At 46.7% G+C, this 15709-nt stretch overlaps 1 protein-coding gene across 1 annotated transcript; it reads right to left on the reverse strand.

Moving 5' to 3' along the window:
- Window positions 1-1372: 1372 nt before the first annotated feature.
- On the reverse strand, window positions 1373-9345 carry ACP6 (acid phosphatase 6, lysophosphatidic). Its single transcript, XM_056499472.1, has 10 exons — window positions 9036-9345; window positions 7516-7644; window positions 7295-7425; window positions 6585-6664; window positions 5757-5844; window positions 4190-4322; window positions 3393-3487; window positions 2005-2100; window positions 1655-1820; window positions 1373-1539 (listed from the first exon to the last, which is right to left on the reverse strand). The coding sequence occupies exons 1-10, from the start codon at window positions 9225-9227 to the stop codon at window positions 1408-1410; spliced, it is 1242 nt and encodes a 413-aa protein (XP_056355447.1). The 5' UTR covers window positions 9228-9345; the 3' UTR covers window positions 1373-1407.
- Window positions 9346-15709: the final 6364 nt, after the last annotated feature.

Consider the following 15709-nt stretch of genomic DNA (forward strand, 5'->3'; position numbering starts at 1 on the left):
TTCTAATAGCAGCTCAGTGAGACCTCCAGCAATGTGTTTAGTATTCAAACTATTCTGTTCACTGTGTGTGGTGACAACATGCAATTGTGGTGGGGGCAGGCTAATGGAAGAGGCAAATCCAGCTCATTCTTCCCAGGGAAAAGGTGATGTAGTGCCTCCATCACGTATCTGTCAAAGACTTACATTAAGTTATTTTTTCGCAATGTGAGAAGAGGTAACACAGAACCTATTTTAATAAACGGTCTCCCTATTTTAACCTCTGCCTATCCCAAAGAAAATAGGGATCACGTTTTATTTACTTATTGAAAAGTGGAGATCTTTTCAATGAAATAGTCAGATTGAGTGCACCCTCAGCAAGTTTGCAGAGGACATGAAGTCAAGTGGTGCTGTTGACACAAGAGAAGGACCTGGACAAACTTGAGAAGTGAGTCTGTGAGAACCTAGTGAGGTTCAGCAAGTCCCAGTACATGGTGCTGCAGGGTTAGGGGAATCCCAGACATGAGACCAGTCTGGGAGAACTCACTGAGAGCGGGGAGTTGGAACTATATGATCTTTAAGGTCCCTGCCAACCCAAACCATTCTATGATTCTATGACTTTGGCAACATTGTGATTCCTAGCACTGTCTTACTTACAGGAAATACTGTCATCTCAGCCAGAAGTACTGCTGTTGTCCAAAATAGATCACTGCTGCCCGAAGCTGAAGTTGATAGCAGCTCCCCAGACTTTCTTGTTTAAAGCATTAAACATTAAGCAGAGGTCACCAAGATTGTGTGTTCTTGTACTTGGCCCACTGTGGTTGTTCTGCATGTTCATGGCAGAATTTCCATAATTAGAGGAGTGCAGGGAAGAGGTCTGAAGGCTTTCTGTCCCTTTGGAGATATTTTCTCTGCATGAAAATGCCCTCAAGAAGAAGGGGTAGCTAAATGCTATACAATTATGGAGGCTTATTTGTCTGCAGAGAGCAGCCCTCCAACATGCCAAAAAAAAAAAAAAGGAAAGGCACAATGGCTTCTGCAGTTTACCAAACATAAAATCAATGTTATGTCGAAGCTTTCAAGTCTGGTAGCACAGAGCAAGCTGGGCTTCATCCCACAGTCCCAGCATATGAGGAAGAAGTTTTGTCTTTTATTCCTCATGCAGGTGGGCAATTTAAAATGGTCTATTCTCACCCTTGCTGTTTTCAGCCTCTCCCTGCTTTTGTGTGGTCACCTCAGAAGTAAATTTGAGCCATTGGCTTCTTTCAGCTTGATGCTAACAGTGTAGAGTGACACTGTGCCAGCCACACTGTGTCTGGCAGGAAAATGTTCCCTCATCTAAAATTCCTTTGGAATAAAGAAGGCTGGCAAAGACATAAAGAAAAATAGTCAAAGATTGTGACAATAAACTAATTTTAATTTAAGACAGCTTCAACAAGTGCATGTTTTCCTGTCCATACACAGCTTACAGTACTCCTTTGGAGTGACTGAGTACTGTGAAACAACTTCCAGAAATTCTTTAAGTGGGCAGAGACCTGTTTTACAGCCTTTCACCACTTGCTCCTGCAAGGCAAAGAGACAGAATCATAGGTACTGTTCTCTGTCAAAACCCTTTTTCTGCTGCATAGTGAAACCACAAGCCCAAGATTTGCAGGAGGGGCTTCCCATGGGATCTCACCTCTCCACGGTAAGACACGCGCACAAACCATTCCTTGGAGCGCCGGTGCTGATACAGTTCCAGGGTCACATCAGCAGAATAAGGTGGCCACTTGTGATCAAAGGTGCCCAGTGCCAGCAGGAGAGGAATTATAGTGGAGTCATGAGAAGCATAGAGGTACAGCTTTCTGGAAAAAAAAGAACAGACTTGGAATGTCAGCTGTGTTCCTCCATGGATAGGCAGTAGCAACCATGCTTTTTCCAGCAGGTGAGCATTCCTATTTATCCCACACATTCAAGGTCTTTCTGAACTAGATTTTCACACTGACATCAAGTTAGAATTTATAATGATTAGAGGAGTGTGTGCTGTACCTGGCCTTTTCAGCTGGATTTGAGGGATTTACTGCTGCTTTAATGTTCTCTTGTAATGTATTGAGCAGGAGGCCAACACTCATCTGAAGAATTTCTCTAGAAAAGAAGCAGAAATAAATTTACTAGTTTTAAAACTTTCACAAAATTATACATGAAAACTTGAAAACCTGCTTTTCTCTTATGATTTGATAATCTGCATTGATGTAGCTACAAACTATTAAATGCAATTAATATAGCCAGTTTTTAGTTCAGCTGGTGTGTAGTCACCACTCTAATGTCACTGCAGAATGGGAGGGGAGAGGTGTTAACAAGCAGTCTCGTGAACTGTGGCCATGTAAATAGCAATCTAGTAATTCTCTGATTGTTCTCTAGGCTATTTTGTTTCCCTGATACAGTTTTTGAGTGCATGGGTTTCAGCTAGAGAAGATGACTGCTGCAAAACAGCAGCTGAAGTGGCTGGGGTCTTTGGTGAGGAGGGGCAGGATTCAAGAAAAAGTGATTGGTATATTTTAAAAGTAGTTTTTGTCCTCTTATTAAACAAATAGATGATCTTTATACAATATCTGGTGGGAAGAAACTTCTACCTAATGAATACATCAGTGGAAATGGAAGATGAGTGTGACTAACTCTCCTGGGTGTTGTGGGAATGGGGTAAATCAGTCAGTCTTTCACTACCTGAGATCTCTAATACGTGGTGAAGAAAGGACAGTCCTATACCACCACCTGAGAAGAGCTGGTGAATGTGGCAGCTGCAAACGAATCTAAAAGGAAAATGACTGCTAGGCTAGCAACTCAGCCAGCCTTTACAAACAACTGTGGAGGAGGTAATTAGCTGCACGTAGCAGCAGCTTCTCTTTGCAAGTAGTTACATGTGTGCAGGACTGGCATCACTTTTTCCGCTAGCGCCAGCACTTCTCAGCCGAGCTGTGCAGGTGCCATCCCTGGGATAAGCTTCCCAGGCTGGAATTTGTACTGTACTTGTGCAACTGCATGGGCAGCCTTAGGGCATGGGCTGGGAGCATCTCTTCTTCTTTAGCTTTTGCCTCTGGTTCACTTAAACCCCTGTGGCAACTGGGCCTTCACTGCCTACCTCAGTGGCTTACTGCTGCTCCTGGGAGACCACCCTCTGTCCATGAGGATCACAAAACAGGGTGCAAGCCCACATCCTGGCCTCAGTGTGCACTCCATTTTCCTAGTCCACAGTACTGACTCAAGACACTGAACTTTACACTGAGATGGCTGAGGCACAAACCTCATGAGTGGGCTCTGGTGGGGGAATGCAGCAGATGGGAAAGCATTTCTGTCTGCTGAAGTAAGCTAGTTTACAGGTAAGAAAGCTTACAGGTAAGACTGCCCCTGAGGCCAGAGGCATGGACACAGGCAATCACCTGTCTTCCAGAAGGAAAACCATGGAGTCAACAGATCGGCGCTCCACTGTCTGCTGGAAGCTCTTCAGCGCAGGGCAGCTTGGAATATTGTGTACCTGGAATGAGGAGATGCAGCAGTGGTAAGGTTTGACCCTTTCTGAACACACCCTGAAGACATAAGGATAGCTGCCCAAAGAAAACAGCTGCTCATGTCTCGCCATTTGTACCATGATATTGTACTATGATACTCAGGTGAGGATTTTTAGGATGGTTTTAAACACACAGACTTGCTCTGTGTACCAAAAGGATGGATGCTTGTTCTTTAGGATCCAGTTCTATGGAGAGTGTAACACATTGAGCCATTCAGCTGACAGACTAGTTACCACTAGTACCAGCAAAAAAAGGAGGGGTAGAAATGTGTCCAACTTCCTTCCAATAGCAGAAGCAGTCTGGCTCACAGGTAGTGTGGTGGAACTGGGATTAAAATGACTGTTGGGTGCTGAGTGCCAAAAAAGGGAAAGCACTTTGTAATGAGTAAGCAAGGCCCAATGCCTCTCTTATTTCTACATTACACTTGAAAGAAATACTGGATTTCAAGAACAAAAATACTGGAGACAAGTCTTTATCCATCCTACTGCAAGGCTGACCCTACATCTTGCTTTTTTAAAGGCCATGCTATTTCTATAAGCATTCTGGGTTGCATAGAAAGGTACTGGAGTGCACATTAGTATCTGTGGGTGTTGGCACTGTGATTTCCTCCATGTGCATGGTAAGGGGATGTTTTTTCTGTGACAGTGCAAGAGAACAGCTCAGCTCACCCGCTCAGCAAAAATGTTATCGAGGAGGACAAAGAAGTCCACAGGCACATCATCATCAATACCCATCCTCGTCTTAATTTTTTTCAAGTCCTCTGAGATACCTGGCTGCTGCTTAGCATTCTCCGACCTAATCCTGCAAAGGAATTTAGAATACAAAAAATTTTTCACACACCAGGCTTTCTATCTTTTGTTTTTCTCATCACCCAGCCAGTGGAGTTGTCCCACATCAGTGAGGGGTAGAAGAGAAACACTGCAGCATACTTAGGGATTCCTGATTTGGGGAGTCTGAGCTGCAAAAAGGACAGATGCTGTATCCAGATTTCAAGGATCAGAGTTGCTCTCTGCTCTCACAAAGGCGTGAGGAAAAATTACATGAGATGTGAACACCCCAGAAGTGCTTCCCAGAAGCAAGGGCTGTGTATCAGCTAACAGATCTGGTCATACTGGAACAGTAAAGGTCTATGTCTTCAGGGTCTAGCCTTTAACTGCCTCATGAAAGAAGGGCAGAAGCTTTGAACTGACTGCTCTATGTTGTGGGAAATGGGAACACCTAGATATTCGCTTGTAGCTTAAATCCACCTTTTGCTTTGTTAGAAGCCATTTGCATCTTTATGCTGATTTAAATTTTATTTTAAAATAATTTAGCTGAGAATATCCGTGCTGGCCACATACTCCCTAGGTAGCCTGCAAGCTGAGGCAGTGCTTAGTGCAGCTCAAAAAGTCCACCTTGATATGGTCACAGAAGGTGCAGTGGTGGGCAGAGGGCAGGGAGCAGCAGATCCTGCAGTTTAGTCCTTTTTTGGACAGGCAATGTTACTCAAGGAGGCTGAATATGCTGCTTCTAGGGGCTGTCACCTCACCACTGTCTATACCAATCCTTTGTCTGCATTGCACAGTGGTCAAGCATTTCACAGCTGTTGCAAGTGAATTCTGACAGCTCTTGAATTTTGGACAAAAGTATGCCAATATACAATCTAGCTCAACTTAATGTATCTGCCTCTCCTTTTCATTTTCCACCCTGTGCCCAAACCTGGCACAGGCATTTCAGAGTACTTGACTCTGCAAACATGAGAACAAAAGTTCTGTGTAGGATCTTCCTTATTTCACTTCATTAGTCTTCATTAAATGTGTCAAGGCTGAGTATATTTCGGTTTCTTCAAGGTATGAATGTGACGGGAATGCTGAAATAACCCCCAAATCAGAAGATGAATATAAAAAGGAGGCCCAATATGTTCACACTTGAAAGGCTTGTTAAGGGATGTAGATGACATTAATTCTGCCCTGCAGCAATGCCACAGATTAGCTGTACATTAGCTAGTAATGAGTGTTTGCTAGACACAGACTAAATTAAACTGGTCTTTCAAGGAAAAGTCTGTATTTTATTTTCTTCTGCTGCCACTGCCTGGTGTATAATTCCACTTACCAAGTATTTTATACAACCATTCACAAAGGACAGTAAGTGGTAGGGAAAGAAATTGGGAAATGGAAAGAAATTGTGCTGTTGTAAATTACTACTGCTGAAATGAAACACAGTGAAATCATACGGGAAGGTATTGCTGGCAATTACCTGGTCAAGTATTTCAGGCGCTGGCAGTTGTGGTAATTGGGGTAGAGCATTTCAGAGCTTGCTTCATCAGTGACAATGACAACAGGTCCTGTGGAAGAAGAATGAAGTTTCTGTGATCAGGAGTGCATCTGTGTTTCTTTAGTTTCTTTAGATTGCTTTATAATCACTCCCACAGTCTTTGTGCTCAAGTCCAGTGTTATCAACTAGCAATTCCCCTCGAGCTATCACCTGCAACACAAGGCACTGTACTTGTTTCTGTGCATTTATTTCCACAGGGATGCTTGCTGTGCACCTTATAAAGCTTCCCAGTTGTGTGTTCATTTTTCTTAGTACCAAAAATTAGTCTCTGTGTCGTGAAGTGTAAGGAGCCCTGGCAAGTCACTTCTACTTGTTAGTGGAACTGAATATGGAAGAAGCAGATGTGAGATCTTTAAAATGCAGAACATATTTTTAGAACATACAAGCAGACACCAACTGCAGGATACAGGTGAAAGTTACTCCAGATATTGAACTTGTATCCAAAATCCTTGGGTTTCCCTGAGAAACCTTTTTCAGATGTGTGAACTTTTTGCCTTCTTGATTTTGAAGAGGATTAACATCAACCTCATTAGCAGGTCTGAAAGAGCAGCAGAAAGATATGCAAAGAGAGGGAACAAGTGACAAGCTGGTAAAGAATCTACAGGACCAGGAGAATTGGGGAAGGGAGCCAAGTGCAAAGAACCAAGGAAGAAGTAATAGCTAGGAGCCAGAGAGAAGTTAGGATGCAGAAGGTGTGTGCATCTAGGGAAGACTAAGCAAGGAAAGGCGCTGTTCAGAAGTCTCCCCAACCTTCTTTACGCTGTTGGTACAGCCCAGCTAGCAGGCACCGTGTGGACTCCAGATTCCGGAAAATATTAGTGGAACGGGCGCTGAAAGAGAGAAAGCAGTTTGTCAGGCAGCACTTTCTCCTTCATGTTAACATGGCTGCAGCTGGGGAGGTCTTGCTGGAACTGAGGGCTCTGTTTCCACTGTGGCTTTGGAAATCTGTGGTGGGACTCATAGTTTGTCACTATCAATATCTTAGGTAGACACCTGTAATCTGAACTGTCCTTTAATTGCATGTCAGAGATAGTGGAGATAACAAACTGGTACTTCTCTGGTATAGTCCTAAGCCAGATGCTCTCAGCATTACTGATGTGAGCAGCAGGGATTGCTTCATCTCAGAACTTCAGCTTCTTAGAGTTAAAATGTGCTCCAGAAACGCCTGTTTGTCTTTGTTCACCACAAAACTGCATAAAAGAGCACTGCCACTGGCTCAGCCCAGGTGAGATGAACCTGTCCCTGGCATCACTCTCAGGACTGCTGGGCAATCGGATGCTTTGTGTCATGAGTGAGTTCTAGTGCCAGGCTCTGCAGGCTGAGCAAAGATGAAGGCCCAGAGGCCAGGTAGTTTGGTGTGGGATGGAGAAGGATATGCTAGCCAAAGTTACCCTAGCACAAGGGTGCTTGTTAAGAGATAGGAAGAAAGGGAAGGTCCAGAAGGGAACTGAGAGACTCACAAGACCTCAGCAGGCTTAAATGTTGGTGAAAGAAACTTGACTTCTTCCATATAGTTTCTCCTCAGCCTTTCCCCCAGGGCGAATGTCTCCTGCATCCCCACGTGTGTCAGCTGTCCTGCTATTACACCACCCTAAGAGCAAAGAAAAGGAGAGGTCTCCAGTGAACCATGGAAATAAAGTCTACAGAGGAAAGAGGAACCCACCAAGAAATACAACATAACCTTAAATACAATCTTTCTGTATTCCTCATCGAAGGGTGAGCGGGGTTGAGGTCCTCCATTTAGGTCTGTCACCACATAATCAAACTTAGTCTTAACAGGCACAGCTAAAAGAGAGGGATGCCATTCTACCTGTTTCAAGACAAACAAACAAACAGTGTTTCAGTGGAAAACTTTCAAAGGCATTAAACCAAGGACTTTTAAAAGCATTAAACTAAAGCTGGAGTATTACTGTGTCCTCCCTTGCCAACAACACAACACGGAGACAAAGGGATCTCTTTACACAGCTCACAGAGAAATGAGAGCAGTGCTGCTCTCTGGATTTGTTATCTGATGTGCAGGATATTTGATTTCCTCCTGTTACAGGAGAGGAATCTGTAGGAAATCACAATTTATACTGCTTGTTACACATCAAAAAGCTGATGTAGGAAACGATCTGAGCTAATCCTTGCTGGCTCCCCAGGCCACCTCGGTAGAAGCTGGGGGAGCCAGATCACTTGTGGTACCTTTGCTGAGCACCCATTTTGAGGTGCAGAACTTGGCTTTGGTGTAGAGCCCTGGGGTGCCCATCCCTGCATCCTGCCCTGATGGCTCCGTGAAGTTGCAGCAATTGTTTCCTATGCTGTCATCTGTCCCACTAAAATGCTATCGCTGTTCCACTTCAAGAATCACAGAATTAATTAGGTTGGAAAAGACTCCTGAGATAATCAAGTCCAAACTGTGACTGAACACCACTATGTCAACCAGGCCACAGTGCCACCTCCAGTCTTTCCTTAAACACCTCCAGTGATGGTGACTCCTTCTGAGCAGCCTCATTCCAACGGGTCTAATCCCCCTCTTGTAAAGAAATTCCTCCTAATATCCAACCTGAACTTCCTGTGGCACACATTAAAGACTGTCTGCTCTCATCCTGCTAGTTCTTCCCTGGCAGAAAAGCCTGACTCATACCTGGTTACAACCTCCTTTCAAGACGTTGTAGAGTGTGATAAGGTCACTCCTGAGCTTCCTCTTTTCCAGACCAAACAGCTCCCTCGGTGGCTTCTCCTAACACTTGTGCTCCAGACCCTTCCCCAGATACGTGGCCTTTCTCTGCACTCACCCCATCATCTCAATGTCCCTCCTGAACTGAGGGACCCAGAACTGGACAGGGATGATCCCTGCGCTGCTCCCGCTGGCCGCTCTTGCTGCTGCAGGCCAGGATGCCATTGGCCTCCTTGGCCAGCCGGGCACACTCTGGCATGGTTCGGTCGCTGTCAAGCAGCAGCCCCAGGCCTTTTTCCACTGAGCAGCTTTCCAGCCACTTTCTCCCAAGCCTGCAGCGCGGCACGGGGTGCAAGCTCCCAGATTCCCGCACTTTCCCCTCAGAAACTATTCTGTATGGCCTCGGGAAGGGGAATACACGCCAAAGCCCCAGGCTGCCGGGACAAGGCAGGAGCTCCGCAGCGGGCTCGGGGCACCCCCGCCCCACCCCGGCCCCGGCCCCGGCCCCGGCCCCGGCCCGTCCCGCCCCACGCCGAGCTCACCGGCGCTGCCCCCGGGATCGGCCGCAGCGGGGTGCGCGCCCCGTGCCGGAACACCACCTGCACCAGCCTCAGCTCCAGATCCCGCTGCCGCCTGCCCTTGTCGCCCTCCGGCCCGGCGGCCGCCGCCGCTCGCCGCCGCTGCGTCCAGGCGGCCAGGCCGCCCAGCAGCCACAGCCGGACCCCCCAGCCCATGGCGGCCCCGCCGGCCCGGCCGCGCCGCCGCCGCGGGGAGCAGTGGGAAGCGCAGTCCGCGGCCGGAGCCCCGCCTGGAGCCGGGCCGGGACGAGCGGCGGGCGCGGACTGCGGCTCCCGGCGGGCGCCGCGCAGGGGAACCGTGTGGGGCTGGGCGGGACCGGCCGCTCCCCGCCCCGCGGGCGCCTCGTTCGTGCTCTGTGCTTAGTTATCTGCCCCGGGTGTCCGTGTGCGCGGCAGCCCTGTGTAGCGTTCCAGGCCAGGGGGAGAGTGGCTGGAAGAGGAAAAGCCCTCCTGGGGTTCTGGTCACAGCGACTGAACTGAGCCAGGTGTGCCCGGAGGCCAATGGCATCCTGGCCCGGAGCAGCAGTAGTGCGACCAGCAGGAGCAGGGCAGGGATTGTCCCTCTGTACTCGGCACTGCTGAGGCCATAGCTGCAATGCTGTGCCCAGTTTTGGGCCCCTCGCTTGGAAAAGGCACTGAGCGAGTCCAGAGAAGGGAAGGGGCTGGGCAGGAGTGTCCTGAGAAGCCGCTGAGGGAGCTGGGGGTGTTCGGCCCGGAGAGAAGGAGGCTCGGGGGGCCCTTGCTGCTCTCTACAGCACCTGAAGGGAGGGTGTAGCCAGGCGGGGCTGGGCTCTGCTCCCGGGGACAGGATGAGAGGAAATGGCCTCAGGCTGTGCCAGGGAGTCCGGGTTGCACATTCAGGGGGATTTCTCCACAGAAAGGGTGATTAGGTACCGGAACGAACTGCCCGGGGAGGTGTTGAAGGAGCAGGGCAAGGGTGAAGGAGAAAGGAGGGAGGGGATGGTGACCTGCACGAAGGGCAGAGGGAGGAGCTGCTGCAGGTGCTGCGAGGTTGGCACAGACACCAGGACCTGCAGAGGAGGGTTTTGGTCATCTCCTCGTGTCACTCAAAGCCCTGCAGCTCTGAAAGGGTCACCTCAGTTTTCTGAGCTTGAGCACATGTGAAACACAGAGGCACAACAAGAGCAGAGAGAGAAGGTGGGGGGAAAATATTTCAGAAACCAAGAAAATAACAAATGAAGGACTCAAGTCTAAATCTTGTGTTGCAAGAGTGAGGGGTCAAGAATGCTGAGGGGAGAGAGAACAGGAAAAGTTAAGATGGGGAGGGAGGGAAGTTAAAAGAGATAGAGGTGATGTGATAGAAGTGACCAGGGAGAGAGGCTCACAGTGAATTTATTTGTATTCCATTCAAATGTTACCCTGGATGAAAACCCCAGTTCCTGTGAAGTTGTGAAGAGTGGGACTGCAGGGTCCCTCCTGGGTGGCCCTGGCTGCTGCCAAGCAGCATTGCTGGTGAGATATATTTTAGAGTACACCATGCCACAGCAGGTGCGTGCAATTAGAGGAGGGATCTCTGAAATAGCAGGCGGCTGTCAATTTTTTAGCAAATGGTGTTGCCCTGTTTTTTTTTTCCTTTGTCCAACATTGTAGAGATTTATTCTAAGATGCACCATCTTTACAGAAACATTTTCAAAGGGCCTGTTATTTTTACCCTTCTGTTACTTTTTGTGACCAGACGAGGGGCAGAAGGCTAATCCAATGGTCACCGGGGTGAATTTTTTTTCACTGAAGGAAAGTAATGAGCTGTAATGAACAAGCAAGTTCCAGGAAACTTTCCACTCTGAAAACAGAGGGCAGATTTCCTCCTAGTTGGAATTTAACCAAATTGCAATGATTGCTATCTTTGTGAAATATTATAATTGCTATCATTTGCTCTTTACAGTGCTACAAAAATGTATCACACCTCAGAACACTCTAGTTTGATAAGTTTGCATTTACATCCTCCTTTTTCTGAAGAGGAAACTGAGTCATAGTGAGTTTTGTAGTTTGACCAAGTCACGCAGCCCTTGTGTGGCTGATTTGTTCATAAGGTTCAAGGCCAACTAGCATGATGAGATTTTTTTGTTCCACAACGTGGATTGAAATTAAATAATGCTATAAAAATACCCACAAAAGATACAATTTAAATTAATGAGTTTGTGTGTTTTATTGTTTTTTGGACTAAGTGAACACCTTGTCCCTGAACAAAGGTAAAGGATGGCCAGTTTGAATGGACGTCTGAGCAACCTGGTCCAGTTGAAGATGTCCCTGCCCATGGAGGGGTTTGGAACTGGATAATCTTCAAGGTCCCCTTCCAATCCAAACCATTCTGTCATTCTATCATTCTATGAGAGGTCTTTATCTCTTTGTGGTGTAAATCAGAGATTGACCATAAAATGTTTGTGTGGTAGAGGCACAAATAGCATTTGGATGCCCCCCAGGGAGGTGGGATTATTTCCCTCTGATTGGTAGGGGTCAGAAAATAGATGTTGCCTTGACTTCTTTGGTTCCTTTCCCAAGTTTTGCTCAATGAGGAGAGTGAACTGGAAATGTTCTCCCACAGCTCCTCACCACACATTCTGCAGCTGGGCTGGGAGCCTGGCTGCTGGAGAAGGGTGGCTTAACCAGCCTGGTGTGACTGCCCAAAGTGGGCCACAAGCAGCTCCTGCCAAGTGTGATATCTCTGTGTGCCAGCCTTGTTTTGGGACAGTTCCACCTCTGGGTGGAGTATGGGCTGCTCAGCTGTAGCACAAAGTGTTTTCCTGCCCTTCTAAAAAATGCTTCCACCCCAAAATGTTCCTATGACTGGCTTTCTGAGTGTAATAAAGGTGCTTTCGCTCTGGTCCCTTGAAGTGATCACAGGTACTGAAATCTCAAATGCCACATGGGCAGGAGTTTGTGCAGGGTTCATGTTCAGAATCACAGGCTCTGCATCCTGCAGCCAAAAGAGCTTTCTCCATTCCCAACTCTGGAGCTAATGGTGGTGTCTCTGTGTCCTGTGTCTGGTGTCACTGCCGACCACAGTGGCTATTATAAACCAGTCAGTCTGGGCATGGAAGCTGTATTGCCTTCACAAAGGGCTGAACTTTATTTATAAATTGTTTGAGTGTGCTGTGCTGCTTCCTGTGGAGCCGTATCACTCTTGTCTCCTCCAGCCTGTCTGTTGTGGTGAACCTTGTAGCCAGCTGCTTTGTGAGCAAGGCGCCTGGGGAAATGGAAGGAATGTTTCCACTCCTAAAGTCAGTGATCCTTTGGGGTGGAATTGGCAAAAATAAACCCCTAAATGCCACCACAGACTGAGCCCTCCCTGCAAGACACCGTTCATGGTACACTGTACAGATCTGACGCATCTTGTCTCATTTTCTGCATGCTTTCACATCAGTGCTTTACCTTCCAGCAGTGAAATGATGTGTGTCAATACTAAGAGGTCATTATTTAATTTCTGAATTCCTGCAGGTTATGTGGGAGAGTCCTGGAAGTCAGAGTTGTCATATTTAGAGCAGGCATTGCGAGCAGATTTTTGGAGATTTTCTTCTATGTATTTTAGAAACAGGTCATCAGACAGTTGGTAGTTTCCTGCCTCTTTTACCTGGGAAGATGTGGCTTTCCCTCACTTTTCTTTGTCATTTCCAGGGTTGGGTATTTGGTCATAGTCCGTGTGGCAGTGGGAGAGCTGGAAGCAAGCCGTGTGCTGGCAATGGACCCACTGTGCCAAGGTTCAGCCCCTGCCCAGTAACCCAGCACAGAAGATGCATTCCCTGCCTTCTGTTTTTCTTTTGTTCCAACTTTGTCATCCTAAACTGGATGATGCCTGCAGCCATCTGCTGCATTTGGTAGTCTGCGGCATCATGCCGACTCAATTATGCGCCGCTCTGGGAGAACAGCAGGCTGGTTTTCTCTTCAGCTTTGAAAGAGTGTTTTTCCCTTGCACAGGAAGGCTGAGGGAAGTAGGAGCCTGCTGGATAAGCTGTTCCCAGCCATGTCAGGTGGACTCTGTGCCTGTGCAGTCCAGGTGTGGTGGGAGAGCTGCCAGTCTGTCACCGTGCCCGGGATGCTGCATCCTGGGACTTGGTGCTCTGATGCCAAGCAGATGTACTCCCCTGTGGCAGCACTCAACCATTTGGTACTTTGAAGCTTTATCACCTCATTTACTTTTCGTGGATATATATTAAATCAAGGGTATTTCTATTAAACCAAGTGTTTTGGGATGGTATGAAATTAAAAAGGTGATGGTGCAAGTATAAATTCCATTTTCTTTTTTTCAGAAGAGTCAGGAGAGGAGGGCTGCAAAGAGATGATGTTGAGCCTTACAGTGGACTCCTAGCAAAGTTGTTTTGTTATGCTTTCATACTCAGAGATAAGTGACCATGCAGGAGGATTTATGTGTGTGATTCAGCCTGTGACATCAGTCTTCTTCCTGTGGTGGGCAGAGGAGATATAACTGAAATCTGAGTTGAAATGTTATCTAATTTTTTCCCCTCCTTTTTCTTTACTTTCTGTTTTTTTTCTGCAGGTTTAGGATAAATTTTGAGACTCGAGAACTTCTTCATGTTTTCCTCTCTGCTTTTCCTGCAGGTAGTGGACTTGATGGCTTTCAACATGCAGCCACTCACGTTTGCTGTTTGAGTCCTTCTGGGCTGTCCATAGTGCCCTGATCCTTTTTCCCCTTCAGTAAATTCTCCTCTTCATTACATGAGGATAGGGGTCAGATCAAGTGGTGGGGAGCTAGAAAACAGGGACTTGTGCTATTTACATTTAAGACATTTCTGGCCCCACCAGCTGTTCCATGTGTGTTATTTTCAGAAGGGCAGTAATCCACAGGAGGTCAAGAGGGTGGAATTGTGTGAATATATTGGGTAAAGGAAATCAAGACGCTTGGGAGTACCCAGGCCTTGTCATGACAGAGAGTCTGGATCCCAGATGGTTCTGGCTGGGAGAACTCAAGGAGGGTTCTCAAAGTGCTGCTTGCATGGCAAGGAAAGGCTGCTCAGCTGGGTGTTTGTTAGCTGTTTTCTAGAGTCATCTGTGTTTACACTGCTGGCAAGACCACCTGTTCCTTTTTTGAACAATAATATGTGTATGTGTGTGTGTATTGCTGCATTTCTCCATTTATTTTTAGCCCTTTCTAAAAACCCACGACAGGTTTGAAAGATGCTGTGGATTGTGAGTGGTGCCTGGCGGCATTGCTCACATTGATGGTCGTCAGAATTTCCATGCTAAATCTCTGCTTTGGAAGGTTTATAACTCATCCTTCTATTCTTGGTCCTGCAGCTCTCATACCCCGGAAAAAATAAAATAAAATTAAATTAAAAAACAAAACAAAAAACAAGGAACTTTTTAAAAACTACATTTTTCCCTATAGGTTTGTGGAAATCAGACTTGGCCTAAACAAGAGCTTTTTCAAAGCAGGCATTGAGTCTTGTCATTTTATTTTTCAGCACCTAATTGCAAATGTGTGACAGGTCTCTTTAATGTGTTTCATATGGTCAAAGGGAGAAGCTGTTTTGCATATCAGGCTGATACAGGCACTGGATGTTGTAAAACGTCAGGGAGCTAACAGCAGTGAGCTCCCCACCACCTGCTCTGGGGAAGCATAAAACCAGCTGAATTATGGCAGAGTTGGGCAGTCCCCACATCTGGGGTGATACCAGTTGCAGAATCACAGGGTGAATGCTCCTCGCATCAAGAGCTAGCAGAGAGATGAGACATACCATGGTTTTTTAATTCATAAGTAAAGGATATGCATTTTGCTATTATGTGCAGTCAGCAAGAGAAATCCAGTACAAAGCAGCAGTTAATAATTTTAAGAAATACATAGTTATCCCTTACTAATTTTGTGGTCCATATTTTAGAAGTGTTTATCATCCATGCAGTGCAAAGCAGGACTGCACAATTCCCTGGTGAAGTCCTACACACATCCTGATGACTCCTGGTGCCCACCCAGGAGAGATGGTGTTGAGAGGAGATTTAATGGGGTGCCCTGGTGCTGCTGAGAATCCATGGCAAAACAGGCAGCAGCACACAGGAACCTGACTCAGGCAACAGCACTAAAAGGAGTGAGTTGGATCTCTTCTGAGAGTTTTCCCAGGTTTGGAAAGCTGTTGGAATGTTGGCTGCAAACAGTACATTTGTATGCAGGCAGTAGGCACTAATTCAAAACACGAAGGTAATGAGCTTGAAACTGGGTCCTGACGCACAGCAAGGAGCGTGGAGGGAGCCCTGGGAACTTGAGCTGAATCAGAGTTAGGGTAATTTCTCATGCAGCATTCAGCAGGCCATTCAAACTCAGATTATCTGTTGGCAGATGGGAATAACACTTATTCCCTGTCTCTTCAAGAAGGCTGTGACGTAGCAGAAGTACATGCAGAAGCCTTTGTATATGCAAGAGCTCAGCTGTTTTTTCACACTATATTAGAGCTGTTTGAATGGCAGATATGACCTTTCCTTCAGGTCTGATCTGACAGCTCCAGACCCTTATGGTTATGAAGACACTATTACAAAATGGAAATAGTTGGGTGGCTTTTGTGCATGTCGCATGGGTACACACACAGTGTTGCTGAAGACAGAGTTTTAACTCTTTTATCCTGAGTTGTCTTCCCCTGCAGCTGATTTTCCTGAAGACACAAAGGGTTTTTATT

Source organism: Oenanthe melanoleuca, chromosome 1 (genome assembly GCF_029582105.1).
Source record: "Oenanthe melanoleuca isolate GR-GAL-2019-014 chromosome 1, OMel1.0, whole genome shotgun sequence".
Classification (NCBI taxonomy): Eukaryota; Metazoa; Chordata; class Aves; order Passeriformes; family Muscicapidae; genus Oenanthe; species Oenanthe melanoleuca.

Excerpts from the sequence above, each read along its gene's own strand:
- ACP6 (XM_056499472.1), bottom strand. The coding sequence starts at position 9,227 with ATGGGCTGGGGGGTCCGGCTGTGGCTGCTGGGCGGCCTGGCCGCCTGG. Across the intron at positions 6,665-7,294 it reads TTTAAGCCTGCTGAGGTCTT|CGCCCGTTCCACTAATATTT; the intron begins GTGAGTCTCTCA and ends TCTCTCTTTCAG. Across the intron at positions 5,845-6,584 it reads GTACCAACAGCGTAAAGAAG|GACCTGTTGTCATTGTCACT; the intron begins GTTGGGGAGACT and ends CTTCTTCCACAG.